Here is a 24,690-nt window from a genome sequence, read left to right as displayed (position 1 = left end):
ACATTGTTTTTATGTATGTATACACCGACTCAACATTAATTTGGTCATCTCTGACTGGCGTAATCGGGAGTCGTTAAGTCGTAAAGTGTAAGTCAACCATAAAGATGTTTAAAGCAACTCTTTATTTTGCAGAAACAAAATGGTTTATTGACCTATGGAGAGAATATAGGTCAATAAAAAAACAAGTCTCTTACCAAATCAAAATCAGAAAAAATGCATATTACTTTGTTCATCTTTAAAAAAATACTTTTACAGCTCTACAGGTTTTAAATACGGTGCAGGTGGAGCAGATCATGCAACGCTTTAGGATTCCTCTTCTTTGCATCCATACAACTATTTTTCTCCGGCTGCATATCGTGTCCTCTTGTCGCATTAATCGACGAATTTCATCACTCAATAAATTTGCCATGTTGGCATCCTTCACCTGAAGAGCGGGCAGCTACGATGTCCCATGGATCCATGCGATCTCCCTCTTGCGTCCAAAATTGCCTTCTGGGACTGCTGCGTTCACACAAGTCGGAACGTTGGGAAAAAGGAATTCCGAGTTGTTAAAAATAAATTGAATGCTTCTCCAACTTGTAATTCTTTAGTTTAAAGTCTTAAATTCTGCTGTCTTTTCAAAGCTAATTTTTGTTGACATTTCAACATACATTTCATTTGTAATTATATATCATAATGGTTGCGTAGTTTATCTTACACTATGATTACAGCAATATGTGGAGGTTAATTGCTATTGTATTGACTAAATTAGTTAGCCTGTGTTGGCAGGTAACATTAGCTGAAAGGTTATACAAGTTAACTGAAATCAAGCAATTGAATTTATTTACAGCATGAACGAAATTTGATTGTCAGAAGCCAGAATCTCCGAGTTCTGATTAGTCCTGAACGCAGCACAGGGCACCACGAAGACGACAGATAGAAGACGCACTTGACTGCAGGTTTGAAAAGGAAGGTGGTGGAGGTTACGGTCTGCAAAAGGCAACGAAACCAAACTCTAAGGTAATATTTTTCAACACAAACTGTAAAACATGAACAAAATGCATATAGTTATTTTGGGGGCTTTTGGCCTAAGTTTTGTCGGCCAAGCTTAAAGGTTAGCATCCAGGCCACACGGGTAAGCTAATCCAGCCAGCATGTTGAAAAAGCAAACGTTAGTGCATAACGTTAGTGTTACTGTGGGAGAGCTTTGCTGTAAAGTTTGAATCAAATTCAAACTAACAATAGCCAAAGCATAATGCTTCAAATGCTAACCCTCGGTTGATTATGTTTTATGAATAGCCATGTCCACAAGAAGGGGAGCTGTGAATCCGCCGCCGCCAAAAGGCAACGGGGCTTCCACTCCTGCTGTGGAGGAAGAGAAACTGGGTATGTATTGCCATTTTAGGCTGTTTCTTTTCTGTAGATTGTCCAAAATGCATCATTAAATGTGGGCTTTGCTCATAATATTGAAGCGTGTAAGTTAGAGCTGAAACTTGCAGTCATATTCAAACCATTTAGTACATTCGAAAATTTAAAGTTAAATGATGCCTGGTTGAGTCATATCCAGCATAGGCCTAAAAAGGTTATAGATTGTGTTTCAAACTTTGAATAGCATCCCTGTCATAGCTTTTAGCTAAAATAATTTAATTTAATATTTACACAAGTCATTTTTTTTTTGTTTTCTTTTTTGTGGTCCTTGCTCCATGTGTTGTGTGCAGCTCCTACTATGAAGCATGAGCTGGCCATGATCAAACTTCAGCTGGAGGCAGAGAGAGAGCGCGGGAGACTCCGAGAAGAAACCATCGAAATGCTGAAGTCAGATAAAGACTACCTTCAGCGTGAACTGACCAGCAAGGCTGAATTAATGAGGGAACTAGTCAAATCTGGGAACAGATCAGTGGAGTCATCATCTAGTTCAGGTGATCAATTATATGTCAGGTTGTGTTGCTCCTGGGTTATTACATGAATTTTCACACATTTGAATTTTGACATCCACCATCTCGGATTGTTCTACAATGTTTGTTATAACTAGAAACACAAGAAGAAGAAAAAATATGAATTAATGTTTTAGAAATGTGTGTGTGTTTGATTTATTGCAGCAGAGTCTTCCAAGAGTCAGGTGAAATGAGTTTTCATCTCTGATGAAGAATCTGAAGTTGCTTCGACCTTGGCCATTGACTCGCCATTGCCATTTTTTACAGATTTAAATTGTATTGATATGTACAGAATAACATGCACCTTTTCTTTATATTTTGTTTTTGCAAAATAAAGTTGTTGTAAAGATCATTACGGTGTATCATTTTTAACTTACACTTTACTTACAGCCAGCAAAATACTGCTCCTAAGTGATTATAATTGTGTTATAATGTCATACAATTGCTAATAACTTTATACAGTGTCACTTTACTAAAAGCTCTTAAAGTCATTCTATAGCATATTATTGATATTTATAAGGCATTACGCCCTTTCTGTAACCGAGCATTTAGTATCTTTTCTATGTTGAGAGGTCTATGTTAAGGATGGTTATAATGTGTTATGTGACCCAGGACTTCAGATTCTTTATTCAAACACTTGTCACTTGAGTATGCAGGTATAAAACATTATAAGTACTTAATTATAATACATTATGTCCACACTTGTAATACTTTATAAACCTTGGTATAAGTTCTTATACATGATTATACACCATTATAATGACATGTATGAAGCATTATAAATGCATTATAACGGCTTATGCATGTGCTCCTAATGCATTATAAACTAGACCTTCATAGAAAGTGTTACCATACTTTCTTACTGTGTAAAAGGTTTTGGGCTATTCTATTCTTGTTTGTACCATCTTAGAGTGAAGAAATAGAATTCACCACTGAGAAATAGTCAGTGTTATGTTCTGTGTTCAGTGTTAACATCTTGCTCTGAGTCTTTTCATTTGATTTGAAAGTGTGTACAGACTGTTCAGTCTCTCTGATCATTCTTTAATGTCTTACATTGGGATTTAGTATGATACTTTGTGCATTTGAAGATGTAATCATAAGTATAAATAAATAACAAAAATAGTGCATACTTTGAATTTTCTTTCGGCTATCCAAACAATATCAAAAACGGACACAGTTCTGTTCAGTTTTATTTATAGAGCTCTCTATCAAAACAAAAATTATCTCATGAAACTTCTCATAGAGAGCAGGTCTCGACCATACTCTGTTTTAGAGACCCAGCAATTCTCCAGTGAGAAAACACGAGGAAATACTTGTATCATTAACCAGGGCATAATTAGTATGGTGTGTCTTTCTTCTTTACTGATCTGGGCCCGTATTCACAAAGCATCCTAAGGCTAAAAGTAGCTCTTAGTGACGCCATTCTTAGAAAAATCTTGTGAATTTCCCTTGGGGATGAATAAAGTATTTATCTATCAGTGATGCCATTCTTAGAAAAATCTTGTGAAAATCCCTTGGGGATGAATAAAGTATTTATCTATCTATATATCTATCTATCAGAATTCCTTGAATTCTAAGATTTTTCTTAGAATTTTCCCTTGGTAAGATAAAAGTTATTCACAAAGCGTCTTAGGCCTTAAGAGAGCTCCTAAGGTGAAAAACTGTTAGGAGGAGGGAGGAGAACTTTTAAGAAGCCTAAGAGTGTCTCAAACAGACAGGGATTGCAGCACATACCATGCAGCGCTTCTCACACTCCTTGCTCGTTCGTAAAAGGAGAGGGAATGACGCATTGATCTGCTGGGCAATGTGCTCCCAAGTCTGCCTCTTCCCTTGGGCTGTGATCCCGGGACACAATTTCCCTCTTAATACTGTTTTATTTTCATCCACGAGCTGTGCCAACAGCAGGCACTGCTCTTGTGTCCAGTTTGGCTTTCTTGTTCCCTTTTTATCCATTTCGTCCGTTGTTTTGGTCATTCTGCCAAATCAAACCGCTTTTTATAAGGATGCCAGCAATCACAGAAATTGCTGAAGCTGAGTCTGCATCCACCATTAATATCAAATACATTAAGTAGTAAAATTACCAGCATGGACAGCAAACATAACAATAAGCAAATCAATATAATTGGCATGTGAATGAGGTACGTTCAAACATTTTGAAGCTGTGTCATAATTAATGTCATTTTGCTGAGTTTCATCATCATGACATAAAATTAATTACACATCTCTTAGTCCAAGTTATATGATCAGTTGATTTTTACTGTCCATTCATTACCATTCTTTCTTTCTTTTCCCTTTTTTTTTTTTTGTCTTTTTCCTTTTAGTAACAACCAATCACAGCTTTTAGAAGACTGCGTCATACCTAGCAACGGGGTCAACCACACCTCCTCACTAAGATAAAAGTTTCTGTACCCTCCTTGCTCAGAGTTGCTCTTAGACACTACCTGAATCACTCTTAAGCTAAGATTCCTTGCTAGGAATTTTAAGGCTAAGTTAGGAGCTCTCTTAGAGGACTCTAAGAAGCTTTGTGAATACGGGCCCTGGTGATTATAGTTCAAATTTATTGACTGTGAAAACCACACGGCGGAGATCAGTATCACAGGGCACCAGGTGTTCAAACACGCGTGACACAGGACAGCACTTATAACAAAACTTAAAACAAAAAAAATAAAATAAAATAAATAAGGCGCTTAGTGAATCATTTGGCGTTCAATAAATGCAGGCCCAAATAATAATAAATATTATTTCATAATTAATTTCATTACATAACAACAACAACAACAACAACAACAACAGTAGTAGTAGTAGTAGTAGTAGTAGTAGTAGTAGTAAAAATGACTTGCATTACAATATGCTCTTTGCACCAGACGGTGCCAACATTTAACAGATAACAACCTGGCTGTTCCATCCCAATCAGCAGGGCAGCAGGTGTGATAATGAAGCTGAGACGCAAAATGAGATCAAACCAGACCAGACTCTCCAATGGTCGCTAGAGCACTCGCCCACGGTGCTCCTGTTTTGCAATCATGTCGCTGTTCCTGTGGCTTCTTTGGACACTGTTCCGTGGTACAGAGGGAGGTCTAGTTCAGCGCGCAGTATGGTCGGAAGCTGTAAATCCGGCAAAGACAAAACAGGATGGGGCCCCGCGCCCTTCATTCTACCGTCTGCCCATGTTCCAGCATTCACCAGAGCCACTTGTAGCACGAGAGACGTTTCTGCCGGTTGCTCATAAAAGACCGCTTCCTGCCGGACTGACTGTGCTGCTGATACCGCGAACAAGACAACACCAGAGCGTCCTATGGACAGATGCACGCGCTGTGGAGGTCTGGTGTGGCATCAGTCAAATCTCTGTGCGCGTGGACCGCTTCCAGCTGCGCGCTTGGACTCTTCCATTCCTGTTCAGCCTGGGCTCATGCAAAGCGAACAGAATCAGTTCCCGCTTCCTCTATTTCCACTATAAACTGACGGAGTGCGATGGAGAATCTAAGGTCTGAACACCACTGAATATCAAATACAAATTACAAACATATCTCCTCACGTACGTTTTGTGATATCAAGCCAGGCTGACTGATACAGGTAGACGTAGTTTGGTGAGTACAATTTGAAGTTAAACCAAACTGTAATAGATCTCAACAAAGTTGATTGATATAAATTACAGCATAGCCTATGTGGAAATATGTAGTCTGCATATATGTAGAATTATAGTAAAATTATATGGCGACATAACTTCATCTGGTTTCATTTAAATATTTCATAGCGTGAGTAGCACTAAACTACATTCTTGGCAACTCTTATTTCCCTCACTCTGCACAGAGCAACGCTTTTGTCAGTGGAAATAAGTATGTTTTGGCAAGTTGCAGAGTGCCTGAACCCCAGACTAAGATGAACAAAACCAATGAGCAGAATCTTGTTAAATAACATCACCATGTTCAAATGTCTTTATTTGAACAGGCACATAGAGATCATTAAAGCTGCAGCAGGTAACTTGTATATAAGTAATTTTTTTTGTCATATTTGCTAAAACGGTCCCTATGCCCAGACAGCGGTACATGAAACATGTAATCTGTGAAAAAATAAATAAATAAATAATACCTGCAAAGGAGAAACTGCCCATACCACTACTACCAACAACAGCATATACGGCTAAGACAACAAATAACCATAAAGCTAATATGGTGATTGTTAAAGTAACACTCCGCAGCGCATACGGTATGTTAGCAACTGTGATGCAGTTGCTGGGCACTGTTTCCAGTGCTAAGGCTAGCATTACTGGTTGTCATCGCAGCCTCGCAGACACTGCCGGGAGGAGGGGCTTGGAGGCAGGGCATGAGTGCAGCAGAGAGGGAGGGGGAGTGACGTGGAACTTGTTGGTTCAAATTTTCAGGCTAGGTCTGCTCTCTTCTCGATTTTACCTACTGCAGCTTTCTATGTAATGCATAGAACTCTATGCGTTACATTAATGCTAATTAATGTATTTATGTCAATGTGGCAAGATGAGGAAGAGGTGGAGTGTGAAGAGTGTCGGGGGGGGGGGGTTCCAGGCCTTGTTGATAAGGCTGAAAGCAGACAGAAAAAACTGTTCTTGTGGCGTGAGGTTTTGGTCCTGATAGACTGCAGCCTCCTGCCAGAGGGGAGTGTCTCAAAGAATTTGTGTCTGGGGTGAGAGGGATCAGCCACAATCTTTTCTGCACGCCTCAGGGTCCTGGAGTCGTACAGGTCCTGAAGAGATGGGAGATTGCAGCCAATCACCTTCTCTGCAGACTGAATGACATGCTGCAGTCTGCCCTTGTCCTTGGCGGTGGCAGCAGCGTACCAGATGGTGATGGAGGAGGTGGGGATGGACTCAATGATGGCTGTGTAGAAGTGCACCATCATTGTCTTTGGCAGGCTGAATTTCTTCAGCTGCCGTAGGAAGTACATCCTCTGCTGTGCTTTCTTGATGAGGCAGCTGATGTTCAGCTCCTACTTGAGGTCCTGGGAGATGATAGTTCCCAGGAAGCGGAAAGACTCCACAGTGTCAATAGTGGAGTCACAGAGGGTGATGGGGACAGGTGAGGCTGAGTTCTTCCTGTTGTCCACAACCATCTCCACTGTCTTTAGAGCGTTGAGCTCCAGGTTGTTCTGGTTCCACCAGGTCATCAGATGGTCAACCTCCCACCTGTAGGTGGACTTGTCGCCATCAGAGATGAGTCCGATGAGGGTGGTGTCGTCCGCAAACTTCAGGAGCTTGACAGACTGGTGACTGGAGGTGCAGCTGTTTGTGTACAGGGAGAAGAGCAGAGGAGAAAGAACGCAGCCCTGGGGGGATCCGGTGCTGATGCTCTTAGCATGTTTCCCCAGCTTCACGCACTGTTTCCTATCAGACAGGAAGTCTGTAATCCACCTGCAAGTGGAGTCAGGCACGCTCAGCTGGGAGAGCTTCTCCTGAAGCAGAGTTGGTGTTGAAGGCAGAGCTGAAATCCACAAACAGGATCCTAGCGTAGGTTCCTGCGGAGTCCAGGTGCTGGAGGATGAAGTGGAGGGCCAAGTTGACTGCATCGTCTACAGACCTGTTGGCTCTGTAGGCAAACTGCAGGGGGTCCAGGAGAGGGTCAGTAATGTCTTTGAGGTGTGAGAGCTCAAAGGACTTCATGACCACAGAGGTCAGGGCGACGGGTCTGAAGTCGTTAAGTCCTGTGGTCCTTGGCTTCTTGGGAACAGGGATGATAGTTGAAGACCTGAAGCAGGCTGGCACGTGACATGTCTCCAGTGAGGTGTTAAAAATGTCCGTGAAGACTGGAGACAGCTGATCAGCGCAGTGCTTCAAGGCGGATGGGGAGACAGAATCCGGTCCAGCTGCTTTCCGGGGGTTCTGTCTCCTGAAGAGTTTGTTGACGTCCCTCTCATGGATGGAATGAGTCGTCACTCAGGTGGGTGGGCAGGGGGAGGGGAGGGCCTTTAAGGTGGCTACTGGTGGAGGTGACTGGAGCTGGAGCAGTTGGGAGGTGTCGTGGGGGATGGTTGCTGGACTGTCCCTTTGTCTTTCAAAGCGGCAGTCGAAATCGTTCAGGTCATTGGCTAGGCGTCGATCATTGATGGAGTGGGGGGCTTTAGGCTTGTAGTTGCTGATTTGCCTGAGCCCTTTCCAGACAGACGCAGAGTCGTTAGCTGAGAACTGGTGTTGGAGCTTCTCAGAGTACAGTTGTTTAGCCTCTTTCACCGCCTTGCTAAACTTGTACTTCGACTCTTTGTATCTGTCTTGGTCCCCACTCCTGAAGGCCTCTTCCTTTGCCAACCTTAGCTGTCTGAGTTGGGCTTTGAACCAGGGTTTGTCGTTGTTGTAACTCACCCTGGTGCGTGATGGAACACAGCAGTTCTCACAGAAGCTGATGTAGGACGTCACAGCCTCCGTGTACTCATCCAGACTGTTGGTAGCAGTCCTGAACACATCCCAGTCAGTAGAGTCCAAACACGCCTGGAGATCCTCCACAGCCTCGCTGGTCCACTTCCTTGATGTCCTTACTACAGGTTTGCAGAACTTTAGTTTCTGCCTGTACGCAGGAATCAGGTGTACCATGACGTGGTCAGAGTGGCCCAGTGCAGCACGGGGGACGGCGTGATAAGCATCCCTGACTGTGGTGTAACAGTGATCCAGAATATTCTCCTCTCTGGTCGGGCATTTGATAAACTGTCTGTATTTAGGGAGTTCATGCGTGAGGTTACCTTTGTTAAAGTCACCAAAGACAATAACTGAAGAGTCCGGGTTGGTCCCCTCCACACGCAGTATCTGGTCAGCGAGCATACGCTGTGCATCCTGCGTCCTGGCCTGCGGCGGGATGTTAACGCCGACCAGAATGAATGAAGCAAACTCACGGGGTGAATAAAAAGGCTTACAGTTAATGATAAAAGATTCCAGATCAGGAGAACAGTGCTGCTGGATCACTGTCACGTCGTTGCACCAACCACTGTTGATGTAGAAACAGATTCCTCCACCTTTAGTTTTGCCGTAAAGTTCCGTGTCTCTGTCTGCGCGGTGGAGTTGGAAGCCAGCCAGCTGCTGCGCCGAGTCCAGTATTAATCCACAGAGCCATGTCTCGATGAAGCACAAAACCGCAAATGAAGAAAAGTCCCTGTTTTTACCCAACAGCAGTTGCAATTCCTCCAGTTTGTTGGGCAGTGAACGCACGTTAGAGAGAAATATTCCCGGTAACACTGTGCGTAGTCCGTGCTGGCGAAGGCGCACGAGCGCGCCGGCCCATTTTCCTCTCCTCCGGCGTTTCACTGCATGAGCAAGGGTGAGCGCACCTTTGACCAGTATGTCCAAAATTTCCACTGTTGGGAGCAGAAATTTAGGAAATAAATCCTCTGGTGTTGCTCCCCTGATGTTCATGAGCTCTTCTCTGGTGAAAGAGAGTAATTAATCACTTAAAATCATTCCCTATTATGCTGTATAGTGCACTACATTTACTATCCAGCATTTTATTTGAGTGTTTGAATTGTGAATGTGAAAAGTATTTAGTATTGCTTGTAAAACACTGACCACTGAAGCCTCATTAGTTTATAAAAAGAAACAGGGGTGGAGAACCTCAGGGGGGTATTCCAGAAAGTGGGTTATGTGAAAACTCCGAGTAAGTTAACCCTGAGATGAAGGAAACTCTGAGTTATCCATTCCAGAGAGAGCGGTTACTGAAGCTCTGAGTTAGTCACCATGGTAACAGACTCTGTGAACATAACCTGCTCGCTGGCAGGTTTACTATAAGAAATCCTAAGTTTTTACTTTTCTCCTCCCACATGAAGAAAGCTGTTAGACATGGATTGCCCATTCACTCCCAATCGGATTGATATCGAAGCCCAACTGATTCGAAATGCTTTGCCTCACGAGACAATCTTCCGACCCAGATTAGATTTCCTGTTATTTCCAGATGAATATCTGTTTGAACGATACCGCTTTTCATGAAATGGTATAATTTATTAGGATTACTTAGGATTTGTAATATAGTTCCAACCATAAAATAAAAATGTGTAAACATTGTATCAAGTGTTAATCTTACTAAGTGGGGTATTAAGTGGGATGACATGTTAAAACAAAATTTTGTTAGGGCTTTAAATTACTACTTGAAGTAGCCACTGAATTAATATTTACTTTGTTTAATAGCCTAAGTCAATTAAAAAAAATGAAATTAAAATCAAAGTGAGGTACAATCATAGCCTAGCAAAATATGCCTTGCCTTTTTGGATGATGTTTTTAAATTTCATTTTTAGCTGCTTCCAAGTTCGTTTCTCCCCTGTTGGATTGCACCTAAATGAAAATCAGATTTTGTTCAGTGGCCCTAACATCATACCTCATGAAGGCCCTGGAGCGGCTGGTCCTTGCCCACCTGCGCCCCCTGGTGAGCTCGTGCATGGACCCGCTGCAGTTCGCGTACCAGCCCGGCATCGGAGTGGATGATGCCCTCATCTTTTTCCTCCATCGAGCTCTAGCTCACCTGGAATCGCCTGGGAGCTCTGTTCGGGTCCTTTTCCTGGACCTCAGCAGTGCTTTCAACACCATCAGGCCAGCCATGCTGAGAAACAAGCTGGAGCTTTCGGGGGTGGACCAACACCTCACATGCTGGATAGTGGACTACCTTTCCAACCGCCCACAGTATGTGAGGACAAGGCACTGCGTGTCAGGGACTGTCCTCTGCAGTGTAGGGGCCCCCCAGGGAACGGTGCTGGCACCGTTCCTCTTCACCCTCTATACAGCTGACTTTTCCCACCTGTCACCCACCTGCCATCTGCAGAAGTTCTCTGATGACTGCCATTGTCGGCCTCATCACAGATGGGGACGACAGGTCATACAGAGGACTCATCCAGGATATTGTGGGTTGGTGCCAGCAGAACCACCTCTTGATTAATGCAGGTAAAACCAAGGAGCTGGTTGTGGACTTCCATCGGCGCCTGTAATCTTCACCATCACCAGTGAACATCCAGGGAAGAGACATTGAGATGGTGACATCTTATAAGTACCTGGGTGTTCATCTGAACAACAAACTAGACTGGACTCATAACACCACTGCACTTTACAAAAAAGGACAGAGCAGACTCTATCTGCTCAGGAGGCTGAGGTCTTTTGGGGTGCGTGGGGCACTCCTGAAGACCTTCTATGACTCTGTTGTGGCCTCTGCCATTTTCTATGGTGTAGTCTGCTAGGGGAGCAGCATCACTACAGCTGACAGGAAGAGGCTGGACAAACTCATAAGGAAGGCCAGCTCTGTCCTGGGATGCCCTCTGGAACTGGTGGAGGAGGTGGGGGAGAGGAGGATGACAGTCAAGCTGTCCTCCATGACAGACAATGACTCCCACCCCCTCCAACACACACTCACTGCACTGGGGAGCTCCATCAGTGACAGGATGCTACATCCTAAGTGTGTGAAAGCGGTATCGCAGGTCATTCCTCCCTGCAGCTGTCAGACTGTACAACAAAAACTGCTCCAAGTAATCAGTGAAATAATCTGTGCAATAAGCTGTGCAATAAAACATGTACAGAACAGTCTGTAAATACTAGTACAATTTTATGCAGTTTTCTTTAGGATAATGTCTCTTTTTATTTTTTTATTTAAAATTCCCACTCTTTTGTACATACTGCTGTTTTTACTTTGCATGCACTTGTTATATTACATGCTCTATTGATGCTGCTGTAATTTGGAATTTCTCCTCGCGGGACTAATAAAGGAATATTGAATTGAATTGCATTGAATTGAATTTATGCCTATTTATATTCATAACTGTATGCTATGATCTTAAGTACGGTTAAATGTTAAGTCAGTGGAATAGTACATTCAAACTTACGCGCTGACTCGGATAGCAGTTTTCTCCCATGCCGTTTCTCTCTCCTTCGCTGCTGAGTGGTGTTAGATTTATGCCAAAATATGTGCTCATACTCCGCATAGGCCTACAATAAGACCTCCAGCTCTATCGGGGGTAAAATAACTTGATCTTTGTTTTCAGTTGTCATGGTGACTCGTGGGATCGGGGCTCCATTGATGATGACTTTTCATAGTGGTTGTGCATGCGTGCAACTCAAGGTGAACATACCCAGAGTTGATTGAACTAACTCAGATCGGCTGTTCTGGAACCAGATACTCAGAGTTTCCCATCTCAGAGTAAGTGAACTCAGAGTTCAGGGATAGACTCAGAGTTTGTTGAACCTCCTATCTGGAATACCCCCCTGGCCTCAAGGCCATATACCCAGTCATAAATACAAAAAAGTGATTCCTTTTTTCAGCCATAAAGAAAATCACATGAAATAGTAGACTATTACTCTCTTCCTTGTGGTCCCTGAACTCAACACACATAGCAGTTGGTAGCATGTCAATGTATCATGGCACCTGTCAACGAAACATTAGTAGATGTGGAGTGTTGCACTTTCCAAGAGAAATAGATCATGTTTTTTTGTTGAAGTAAAAGGCAAGCCAGTCTGTCGACAGTTTTTTTTTTTTTTTTTTTTTTTTTTGGATTATTTTATTTTAACTTTTTAGCAATACAGATACACATAATAATGTCATAAAACACACAGTATTACTACACGAGATAACAAAGAAAATCAGGGCATTCACATGTAGAACTCCCAAAATAATTCAAGATACCCATCAACCACAAATTAGTACAATAGGAGACTACCCATTCCACCAAGAGGATCAAGGATTAAACAAAAGAAAAAGGAGAGAAAGGAGGAAAAAATAATAAAAAAAAAAAACATAGGTGAACTGCCAAAGTTTCAGTCAGTATAACTGCATAGGTCATAGTTTGCACAAAATTCAAGATAAATATAGCAGCAGAGTTCAAGACTTAAACATTTAGGTCTGATCAAGCAGTATCAGAAAAAGGTTTCCACACTTTGAAGAAATGAGTTTGTGAGTTTCTTTTGCAAAAACAAATTTGTTCCATCTTAGCAAAAGAAAGCATTTCATTAAGCCACCTCTTAAAATATGGGGACAATGGAGACTTCCAGTTCAATAATATAAATTTTTTAGCTACACCATGCCTGCTTTGAGGAGGAGAAAGTGCCCTCGTCCTATCAGAGCAACCAAATATAGCTAAGTTACAGTCTGGCGGAATGTTTATTCCATATTGTTTGGAAAACCAATCGAATATATTACACCAGAAATTACTTAGAATTGGAAAGTGCCAGAATAAGTGTGCCAGTGATCCTTCGGCTGTATGACATCTATCACACATGGGAGAAACTGATTCAAATATCTTGCTAAGCTTAATTTTTGGAAAATGTAGTCTATTTAAGACTTTAAATTGAATCAGTCTATATCTCGAATTGATAGAACAGCTCTGTACACTGGACAAGCCTTCCTCCCACAGATCATCTGACACTGGAACATCCAATTCTTTGGCCCAGGCCTCCCTGAGACTGGTGTCTACAGGTTTCGTAAAGGCAGTGACAAAGCGAGAAATTGAATGTTTAGAGTTCGGGTGTGAGAGAAGTAAATCATAAAAAATGTTGCTCTTTGGTTTAATAGTGAACTCTGGAATACACTCTTGCACAAAATGTCTGACTTGGAGGTAGCGATTAAAGTGTGCCTGAGGAAGGTGGTATTTAGTTTGACCTGAAGGAATGAAGCAAATTCATTATCAGTGTATAGGTTTCCAATGCAGAAATGCATGAAACCTCATTCAGAAGGAGAATTCATGAAGAAGTGCCTTGTTGCCACTGCAGAGCTGCAGCACTAGACAATAAAGTGAAACTGATGTGAACTGAACTGTGAAGCGGATGTGCCTGACGACCTACAACACAAAATAATTGAACTGCAAAGCCAAAACCTACTTTGTTAGCAGCTCTTTTCAAAACTGATTCTTGCAAATGCTTGTTTCCGCTTGAGACTGGCTGACTGACTGACCCAAACCGGGAAAACCAGTTGCAAGTAGCATCATCACTACCGTCTTACATCAGATGCCTCACCAAACAGAAGCAGTTATATATTGAATCAGTTGCAGTTGCTGCCATTGTAGAACAAGTAAATGAAAAAGAAATATGAAATATCTTAGAGAATATGTGAAATGTGTACACCACAACATAAATCAACCATAGATAATAAATAATGATTTATGTAAACTATATGTATTGTGCAACAATAAATAGCAACTGTCTATATAGAAATATCTGTGCCAACATTCTACATTAAGTAACAAGAATAACAGAATACTAGAATACTGCTATTGCTAATTCTATAATAACAATACTCACAATAATAACAGTAGTAGTATTAGTATTTGTAGAATAATACTGTATAAATAATTTAAGTATGCACCATTCATTTTGCAATATTGAGTTATTGCACGTTGACTGACACTGACAAGTTAAAAAGTTTTTATGGGCACAGACAGGAATAACTTCCTGTGGCATTCTGTGGTGCATCTCTGAGGCATGAGTATAGCACTGAATGAACTCTTCTACTTGTCCAGCAAGTCATGGAGTGGGTGGGAAACATTGTCCAGAATGACCCATGGACAGCATCTTCCTCTCTGACACTGCTTCCAGAGAGTCCAGCTCAAAGAGAGTCAGAGTCACTGACCTTGCAAATTGGTTTGTTGAGTCTGTTGGCGTCTGCAACCCACAACCCTCCTGCCCCAGTACATAACAGCAAAAAGGAAAGCACTGGCAACCACCAACTCATAAAACATCCTCAGCATTGTCTGGCAGATGTTGAGTGACCTCAGCCTTCTCATGCAGTAGAGACTTGTGGAGGGCTTCAGTGATCTTAGCCCTGTCCAGTTTATTGTCTATGTATACTTCCAGATACTTGGAGTCTTCAACATTTTCCAGACAGGCCCTCTGGATGGAAACAAAGGTCACAGAGGAGCCTTGGCCCTCCTCAGGACCACAACCAGCTCCTTCATCCTTGCCACATTGAGCTGCAGGTGTTTCTGCTCACCCCATGGACAAAGTTTCCCATCCCAGCCTTCCCAGCTCAGCCTTCTTGCCCTTGCTAATACATCCAGCTCAGAGTCAGAGAATTTCTGAGGATGGCAGGACTCTCTGTGGTCGTTGAAGTCTGTGATGTAGATGGTGAAGAGGAAGGGAGACAGGACTGTCCCCAGCTGGGCACCAGTAATGCTGACCACTCTGTCTGATGCACAGTGTTGCAGGCGCACACACTGTGGTCTGTCAGTCAGGTTGTCAACAATTCAGGACACAAGGGGGCATCCACCTACATTGCTGTCAGCTGGATGGAAATGTCAGAAAAAAGTCAAAAAACATGACCCTCAGTGCTTGCTGACTTGTCCACGTGGGCATAGAAACAGTTGAGCAAGTGAATGATAGTATCCTCACCTCCCACTCTGGGCTGGTAGGTGAACTGGAGGGGTTTCAATAGTGGCTTGACCATGAGTCTTTCCAGGGTCTTTATTATGTGGGTGGTCAGTGCAACAGGTCTCTAGTTCTTGGAGCTGCTGGGACAGGGCTGTTCAGCACAGGAACGAGGCAGGACGTCTTCCACAGCACCTATTCCATAGTGGAGCAGATGGTGATTGGAGGCAGATGGTAGACAAGTATATGGGAGGATGGGCAGGGACAGGGGCCATAATGTCTAATCTAATGAAAAACAGAATAAGTTCATTGGCCCTGTCCAGGCCGCCTTCAGCTCCACTGCTGCCAGTCGGCCAGTAATGCTCTTAATGCCAGTCAAGCCATCTCTCATGTTCTGCTGGAGCTTCTGCCTGTACTTCTCTTTTGCCTTGCTGATCTTCATTTTCAAGGTCTCCATGGGTTGTCCTCACCTCCTCACTATTGCCAGCTCTAAAAGCCCTCTTCTTGCCAATGAGGATGGCCAAGAAACCAGAAAAAACATTAGAACCAGAATAGACAAAGTAAGATGTAAACATGCAAACATGTATGCGAACAGTGCATGTTCCAGAATATGATTATATGTTTAAGATGGCTTTGCAAATGTTTTATGAGAAAGTACATGCATTCAAAATGCTTGTTAAACCTCAATGATACAGACTCTCTTTCAATGAAAAGCACTGAACATAAACATCCTGTGTGTTTGCAAGAAAATCCGACATTTAATTTAATTTTATTTAATAGCATTTGCTTATACTGTTAAAGAACACCAATGCATGCTGATACTGAAATTCAGCTTATGAAATCAAGTGTTCAATTCCTAAACTCTAAAGTGTTCCTGCTCTCTAATCAGTTCATCAGCATATAGCACAGTTGTTGACTTTAAAATGGTGCAATGGTGCACTTCTGGCTCAGTCACGAGTAACAGCATAAGGTTGTTACATTCTTTTGTTATTTTTTGGGAGTAAAAAGACAGATTAAAGGATTTTGAGCTCTAGATTGATTGCAATATCTTGAAATTTAGATGGATTAGAAAATTAGTTCATATTCAATCTCTCTAATTCTTGTCTTTCAGGTTGTTGGTGGCCAGCTAGTGTATACCTTTTCACTCTATTATTCTCCACCTCCGCAAGGCTCCATCATCAGAGTTCTACCACTTAACCATCCCATCCACTGCAATTACAACAGGTAACTTTTAACACCTCATATTCACTCTCATTAAAAAGGTGGTCTGTCACTACCCATCCACTGCGTTTCAGGACTTTTAGCAGCATTTAGCTAAGTACGGTCTCTTGGTTGGTCTCAAGACTTTTTTTTAAAACCGAGTATGTAATACCAGAAATGTACTATTTGACTTATTGTGAGCTGTTTTGTTTGTTTGTAGAAAACTGGCCAGAATTTGATTTATTTTATTAACTTTTATTTATACAGGATATCATACGTGATTTTTATGACAATGCCCTGTTAAGTTTTAATTCAATTCAATTTTATTTGTATAGCGCCAAATCACAACAGAAGTTGCCTCAGGACACTTTCCATATAGAACTGGTACAGACCAAGCTCTTTTATCTACAGAGACCCCACAATTCCCTCATGAGCAAGCACTTGGTGATACTTTTAACAGGTTTTAGTACTATAATAGAAAGTATAACAGAGTCAAAGGAGTCAATTGAGGTAAAACTGATAATAACCAATGTACAGGCTCCATGAGGAGCAGACAGAATAGCATACAATTTTTGCCCCCACAAATTGGCCCCACCCACCAACTAATTTCTTTCAAGGCACCTCCCTAGTACTGTTATTGTTTTTACAGTGATTCCCAGTGAATAAAAAAATCTGTAAATCTTAAATAATTCATGAAACTATTATTTATATTGTAAGGTATGGTTTTGAATGTGTTCATTACACAAGTGAACTCTATTTGATATTGATTTCCATCTTCAAGTGTTGTCAGGAAATGATTTACAGCCCTTAAACAATCACCATCTGTTCTCAATGTGGGAATAGATAATCAATGTTCGAGGTCAGTTTCTATAGATGGTGTAATAGCATAAAGCACACCTTAACAGTAGTGTTATTTTAGCAATTACGTGTGTGTGCTTCAATGCTCCCTCCTGGGTTCAGTCTTAGTAAAGTGGCTCAGCATTGTTTGTGATGATTTGTTGTGCCTTGTTAGCACCATCTATTTTAGTGTGTGAAATACAAAACGTCATATGACTTTGTGTCAGTTTTTAATCAGCCTCTGGGGTGATGTGGGAAGAAAATATCTCAAAGCACATGACCCCAGGTTTCATTTACATCTCATGGAAATCCTTTTTTCTTTCTCAGATTTCATTACTCTTACCAAGTTGGCTTTAGACCTCAAGTTCAGCATACAACATTTATGAAGAGCATCAGGAGCAAACTCAGCTTCAGCCTCACAGTCTGCAATGGTAACTGCCTACACTATCTACAACACTGATTCCAAAAAAGTTTGAATACTGTGTAAAATGTAAAAAAAAAAAAAAAAAAAAAAAAAATTCAATTAATTTAATTGAAAAGAAAATGTTCTAATAATTTGCAAACTGTTACCAACAACAATTTCATGAAGTGTTCATGAGCCCCCCCCCCATTTATATAGTCATGTGTCTCAAGTAGTAAATCTCACCCCATCTTTACTGAACAACTGAGCCTTTTGAGGATAGCCCTTTCATTACCCAATCACAATACTATCATCCATTACCAATGAACCAGTTTACCTGTGAAATTCTACATTCTACAACTATCTGTCTTCTCTTGCCCCTGTCCAAACTTATTTGAAATGTGTTGCTAGCAACAAATTCTAAATAAACATATTTACAAATGTCAATAAATGTGATTAGGTAAAATATTGTCTTTGCACTGTTTTTAATTGAACATATGTCAGAAAGGATTAAGAAAAGTGTCACATTATGACATTCTGTTTTTATTCATGTTTTACACAGCGTCTCAACTTTTTGGAATAAGGGTTATGAAAAATCTTCACTTGATGAAATGTTAACTCCAAATGTCTGAAATGATCATAAAATTGGCATTCCATTCAGTCAAATGTAATATTAGACATTTAATTTCAAAATGGAAAGCAAGTTATTTTTTTAACTTGACAATGACTTGCAGCTCTAATGTGAACACCTGTGCTGAAATTTTTACATCTACAGTGAAGCCTGTGTTAGGGCTGTGGTCTCGAGGTGATTTTCCCCTGTTGATATGGTTTTTTTTTTAAATTTTCTTTCCTCTTATCAGCAGGCTGGAGCGAGAGAGAGGCGGGGTTGAGTTACTCTAGAAGCGAGCTTCATGAGACACACCTGCACCTCATCACCTAATCGGTTCGGCTTCTTAACCTACCTCATGCTCTGCCCCGGCACCGGACTATTCCCATAGCTCCAGGTCGCATGCAGCTCGCACAGAGTATTCCTCGTGTTTCTCTCGTCTCACTCCTCCTGCCTCCTGTGAATCTCTTGTCTCTAGTTATTCTCACTGTGGCTTTTTTCACAGTCGCCTTTTGTTCAGCGTTAATAGATTGCTCATCCCAGTCCTGGTGTATTTTGAGTTTTTTATTTTGTTACTTTCCTGCAAACGCGTAGTTTTCTTGTCTTGTTTTTTGTGCCTTTTTCCCCATTGTGGTGATTTTCTGTTCTGCGTGCAAGCAGTATTCCCTGGTTCAGGTGAATTTTTTGGTTGAATTTGGCATTAATAAATTTTTGTTTTTTTTGACGTCTCTGCCATTGGGTCCTGGCCTTGCTTTACCTCAACCGTAACAGCCTGTCAGAAAAATTCAATGCATAGTAGATCTTGTCAGTGTAGTTCTACAACTTCCAGTTTTCAGATTGAAATCTTTTCCCATAACTTCTAATTTAATACATTTTCAAGCCTGAAGTCATTTGATAGTTATCCTTTTTAATTTATTGAAAAAGCTGTGGCCTGGGAAATGTGCCTTCTATGGAGGTACAAGGTGAAAATCTATAAATATGAAAGCATAAATCCAGGCTGTTGGACGGTGAAATACCAGAGCATAGTTCATGTACAGATCATGTACAATAAAGACAAAATTTCAAGAAAGCAATTTCAGACAAGGGATTTGCTGTGTTTGCCTTAAATATGTGTGTCTGTCTGTGTTTTAACAGCCCAGTGGGAGACCCTACCTCCAGGCTATTGGTTCTTTTTAGGGGAACCAGTGTATTTTCTGGCTCAAACAGGAGCTTTATTGGCTGGGGAGAGGCTTTATGTGGACTCATGCTATGCCACAACCTCCAAAGACCCAAACAGCATGCCTAAAGTGGATATTATTACAAACTATGGGTATGTCTCTAGTAAGAACACACAATTGCACTTTTTTTTTTTTTTTTGCAGTAATTGGTTTGTCATACTGCATGTCATGATTTATCTGTTTTATGCTCTGATTTTTTTTAAATTACAGCTGCATGAGAGACAGCAGGAGGGAGGGAAGCAACTCCCAGTTCCTGTTGAGAGTGGGCAGTGATCTTAAATTCTCTGTGGATGTGTTTCTCTTCAGAGCAATCTCACAAGTAAGATCAAAACCAGTTCAAATTTGCTTCCACAATCTTAAAGGCCCTGCACACTCTTGGGTGCTTTTACTTATTCTGGTCTAAGGTCACACTTGTTTATCCAGATTCCAAAGACATTACCTATAGTATAACTGGAGCACAGGTTCAGGGGAACCACAGCTAAACTGCAGCTAAATCGGATGTTTGGTCAAAAACATGCACACCAGTAGCCTGCTGTAGGTGATTTTGTAGGGCTCTGGCAGTGCTCCTCCTGTTCCTCCTCGCACAAAGGAGCAGATACCGGTCCTGCTGCTGGGTTGATGCTCTTTTACGGCCCTGGCCAGCTCTCCTTGTGTAACAGCCAGTCTCCTGGCATCTCATCCATGCTCTTGAGACTGTGCTGGGAGACACAGCAAACCTTCTTGTTACCGTAAGTATGGATGTGCCATCCTGGAGGAACTGGACTACCTGTGCAGCGTGACTGGGCTGCAGGTACAGCCTCATGCTACCAGTAGTGACAAGTACAATATCCGAACTCAAAACTAGAGAAGAATCAATCAGGAGGGATAAGGAGAAAGCAATTGTCTGTGGCCACCACTTGCAAAACCATTCCCTTTTTGGGGTTTGTATTGCTTTTGCCTCTCCATTGCACCTGTTGTTGCTTTCATTTGCACCAAAGCAGTTATAATTGAGTCACAATCACTTGTGCATCCTAAATGGACAGATCGATATCCCTGAAGTTTCACTGATTTTGTATTATACTGTGATGATTAAGTGTTCTCTTAATTTTTTTTGAGCAGTATATGATAAGCCATGTGTAAAATCTCACAAATAGGGCATTAATCAGCTAATGGTTCATTTCATAACTAATATCACAAAACAAGGTATCCATAATCCCTCAAAGCACAGTAATGATCTCAGAATCAGAAAAAGCTTAATTGCCAAGTATGATTTTACACATACGAGGAATTTGTTTTGGTGAAGTTGGTGTATGACACATTTACTAAAAATAAGAGTACAAAATATAACAATAAAAATATATATACAAGTCTGTTTTTTTTTTTTGTTTTTTTTTTTGATTTCTTTGTTTTTTCCGGAAACACAGTCTGTTTTTTCAGAAAGAAATCCAAGCTGAGCGTTAATATAACGCATAAGGTTGTGTCTGTCAATGTGACAAGGTGAGGCAGAGGTGGAGTGTGAAGAGTGTCGGGGGGGGTTCCGGGCCTTGTTGATAAGACTGATAGCAGACGGGAAAAAACTGTTCTTGTGGCGTGAGGTTTTGGTCCTGATAGACCGCAGCCTCCTGCCAGAGGGGAGTGTCTCAAAGAGTTTGTGTCTGGGGTGAGAGGGATCAGCCACAACCTTTTCTGCATGTCTCAGGGTCCTGGAGGCATACAGGTCCTGGAGAGATGGGAGATTGCAGCCAATCACCTGCTCTGCAGACCGAATGACATGCTGCAGTCTGCCCTTGTCCTTGGTGGTGGCAGCAGCGTACCAGATGGTGATGGAGGAGGTGAGGATGGACTCAATGATGGCTGTGTAGAAGTGCATCATCATTGTCTTTGGCAGGCTGAATTTCTTCAGCTGCAGTAGGAAGTACATCCTCTGCTGTGCTTTCTTGATGAGGCAGCCGATGCTCAGCTCTCACTTGAGGTCCTGGGAGATGATAGTTCCCAGGAAGCGGAAAGACTCCACAGTGTCAATAGTGGACTCACAGAGGGTGATGGGGGCAGGTGAGGCTGAGTCCTTCCTGTTGTCCACAACCAACCACCACTGTCTTCAGAGCGTTGAGCTCCAGGTTGTTCTGGTTGCACCAGGTCACCAGATAGTCAACCTCCCACCTGTAGGCGGACTCGTCGCCATCAGAGATGAGTCCGATGAGGGTGATGTCGTCTGCAAACTTCAGGAGCTTGACAGACTGGTGACTGGAGGTGCAGCTGTTTGTGTACAGGGAGAAGAGCAGAGGAGAAAGTTCACAGCCCTGGGGGGATCCGGTACTGATGGTCTTTGCGTCGGAGACATGTTTCCCCAGCTTCACGCACTGTTTCCTGTCAGACAGGAAGTCTGTAATCCACCTGCAAGTGGAGTCAGGCACGCTCAGCTGGGAGAGCTTCTCCTGAAGCAGAGTTGGGATGATGGTGTTGAAGGCAGAGCTGAAATCCACAAACAGGATCCTTGCGTAGGTTCAGGTGCTGGAGGATGAAGTGGAGGGCCAAGTTGACTGCATCGTCTACAGACCTGTTGGCTCTGTAGGCAAACTGCAGGGGGTCCAGGAGAGGGTCAGTGATGTCTTTGAGGTGTGAGAGCACAAGGCACTCAAAGGACTTCATGACCACAGAGGTCAAGGCAACGGGTCTGAATTCATTAAGTCCTGTGGTCCTTGGCTTCTTGGGAACAGGGATGATGGTTGAAGACTTGAAGCAGGCTGGCACGTGACATGTCTCCAGTGAGGTGAGGTCTTAGCTGCAACTTGAACTGACATGAGGTATTTATAAGCAAACATGTCTACACACAGAGTATACAGAAACATAGATTCAAATTCTATATACTTCAACTGCGAACTAATGTATCTCACCTCCAAGTATATCACAGGCAATGCCATCATACGAAGTAGTAATATATTAAAGGAGTTATGGTAATAAACTGAGTGAAACATACTGAGTGAGCTGTGGAGAAATCATTCAAATGAAAAAAAGGCTTAGATATTAGAGTGAGTAAACTCCACAAGTTAGACTACAGCATACTCTTAAATAATACTTAACAGGCTCTATTTGCACAATACTCACCATAACCTCATGAGCACACAGGACACTGAAAACACTGAATTTCACTGAGAAAAAGAACCCATCTTCCCTCTGAGCAGTCAACAAAGAGCGGTACCGCTGGTGCTTGCAGGGGGCGTGGACAGGCTTTCTAACAATAACATTGCACTGGTCTGTTTAATGGTTTGACCTCTGTCAATAGATTTTTTTTTTCTAAAAAGCCTACTTTTACATTTAGCTTTTTCACTTATTAAATAACCAAGAACTGAAGTGACATGTAGACGATAGACATCATTTTGATCATTAAACTATTTTTTTTAGAAGAAATAAAATTAGCATCACCTCAAACAACCCTAAGATGCGCTCCTGGAAAATTACTTTTAGATCTGATCTGCTCTTCCCATCAGCAGAAATAATCAAGCTGGTATCATGTCAAAGCATCCATTGTCAAGTTAGCAATAATAACTGTGCAAAGTTCGGTTATATTTTCAAGATAAAGCTAGCAAAGAAACATTTCATGTAAAGATCACAGTTTGTTTAGGGTTAGGCATCAAACTACTAGTTTGGTTTACTGTCCAGCACATGTCTTCAGTGTATTCACATGCTCATAAGTAACTGGGTAACAATCTGCTTTTGCCAGTAATAGTAAATTTGGTAAATTCCTTTCTCAGTTCAAATATAGATACATATAGGACATGTGCACATCACTTACACGTTGTGCTTCAAAGAGAGGCTACTAGCAAGAGAGACAACTCTTAGGAGAGGATAATAAATTAGGAAAATGGATGGCAGAGATAGTATAAATGCAGTCATTGGAGGAGCAATACATAGGAGATACACACACAGAAATATGTGTGGAATTTTTTACAAAAAGCATGACTTTGACCAACCCTGCTTTTCATTAAGCACAGGAAAGCCTTCCATCTTGTGAGATACTTGCATGAACTTCTACACTTTTTGGCAGGTGCTCATCCATGGAGCAAACATCAAATGAGAGGTTATGCCTCCCATCAGTGTTACAGACAACAAAAACAAGGTTAAAAATACAGGAGATTTATGGGAAAATATTTAAACTGGAGGATAGTGGGAGAGAAGGATAAATGTGAAAGAATCCCAGGAAAAACAGATGGGGTGATAGTTCTCCTCCCTGCACTAACCTCATATTTGGCTAAACAGGCGTGGGAAAAGCAGGGAGCGATGAATGAACACAATTATTTTATAAACCATTTACTACAGTGAGCAGTTTTCATCATGGCCAGTTTGTCTACTTATTCTCATTGAGACATTTAGTTGTCTTTTATTTGTACATTTATTTCACATAATTGTTTTAACAATTGAATTATTAAAATATATTCATGCAATTTTTGTCACATTTACTGTTATATAGCACACAAGTTGAGATACTCTATCAGAGTATAAGGGCTTTTCACCTGCTGTTTGTGTATAGATGCTGTACCTCCACTGTTCAATATCAGTGAGTTTCACCACTTCCCATGTCGCAAAGTCCTGCAACTACAACAAGGCTGCTGGCAGGTAAGTAACCAATGTTATTTAAAGAACCTTCTTTACAAGTGTAACATGGTTGGTACTTTAACATAGAATGACAATGTAGAATGAGGATGGCAATAAGATGAAAGGAATAACAATATGAAAATATAATTTAACACTTCTCTAATCGTTTTTCCATATTTAATCAAATCTGGTACATCGTATGACCATGGATAGCTATAATGTTGGTAGTGTTATGATTTCATGGTAAACTCAAGTCTGTTGTCTGTTTTCAACTCTGATAAAGAAACAAAAATGGCAGAAAATATTATACTGCTGCTATAATAGTAATAGGGTTTAAAGCATTTTTGACGAGTACCAACATGATACGAATAAAACTGGTCAATATCCGTGCTCGTGTTGAAAGAAAATCCTCATTGGGTAACTGACTGTCTTCACGCTCTGTTGTTGGCCAGTCACACACAGCGTCCGCCCCTCCCTACACAGACATGTCTGTAGCTCACGTTGCTCTCTTCAGTACTCCTTAGGTTTTCTTCAGCTTGCCTCTCCTTCGGTTTGTATGATATGATATTTAAAGTTACTTGGTGAACGTACACGGTGCATTTGACAAGGAAGAGCTGAAAATGGCTTGTGTCGTGTCGGTCACTGCCTCCACTCCGGTCTTTTTTTTT

The 24,690-nt window shown here is 41.6% G+C and overlaps 1 protein-coding gene across 3 annotated transcripts in view; it reads left to right on the top strand.

Moving 5' to 3' along the window:
- The first annotated feature begins 1,674 nt into the window (after positions 1-1,674).
- LOC143325152 (zona pellucida sperm-binding protein 3-like) overlaps positions 1,675-24,690 on the top strand; it is a 41,190-nt gene continuing 18,174 nt past the window's right edge. For 2 of the 3 annotated variants that reach the window (XM_076738076.1, XM_076738074.1), the window contains exons 1-6: positions 1,675-5,398; positions 16,301-16,413; positions 17,554-17,657; positions 19,368-19,542; positions 19,661-19,769; positions 23,958-24,043. In XM_076738076.1, coding sequence (XP_076594191.1) covers positions 4,937-5,398; positions 16,301-16,413; positions 17,554-17,657; positions 19,368-19,542; positions 19,661-19,769; positions 23,958-24,043 — 1,049 coding nt within the window. In that variant the 5' untranslated portion in view covers positions 1,675-4,936. Of the gene's footprint in view, positions 5,399-16,300; positions 16,414-17,455; positions 17,658-19,367; positions 19,543-19,660; positions 19,770-23,957; positions 24,044-24,690 lie in introns of those variants that run through there. The other variant, XM_076738075.1, reaches the window with a different exon arrangement.

Source organism: Chaetodon auriga, chromosome 8 (genome assembly GCF_051107435.1).
Source record: "Chaetodon auriga isolate fChaAug3 chromosome 8, fChaAug3.hap1, whole genome shotgun sequence".
Classification (NCBI taxonomy): Eukaryota; Metazoa; Chordata; class Actinopteri; order Chaetodontiformes; family Chaetodontidae; genus Chaetodon; species Chaetodon auriga.
This window is presented reverse-complemented; position numbering and strand designations above follow the sequence as displayed.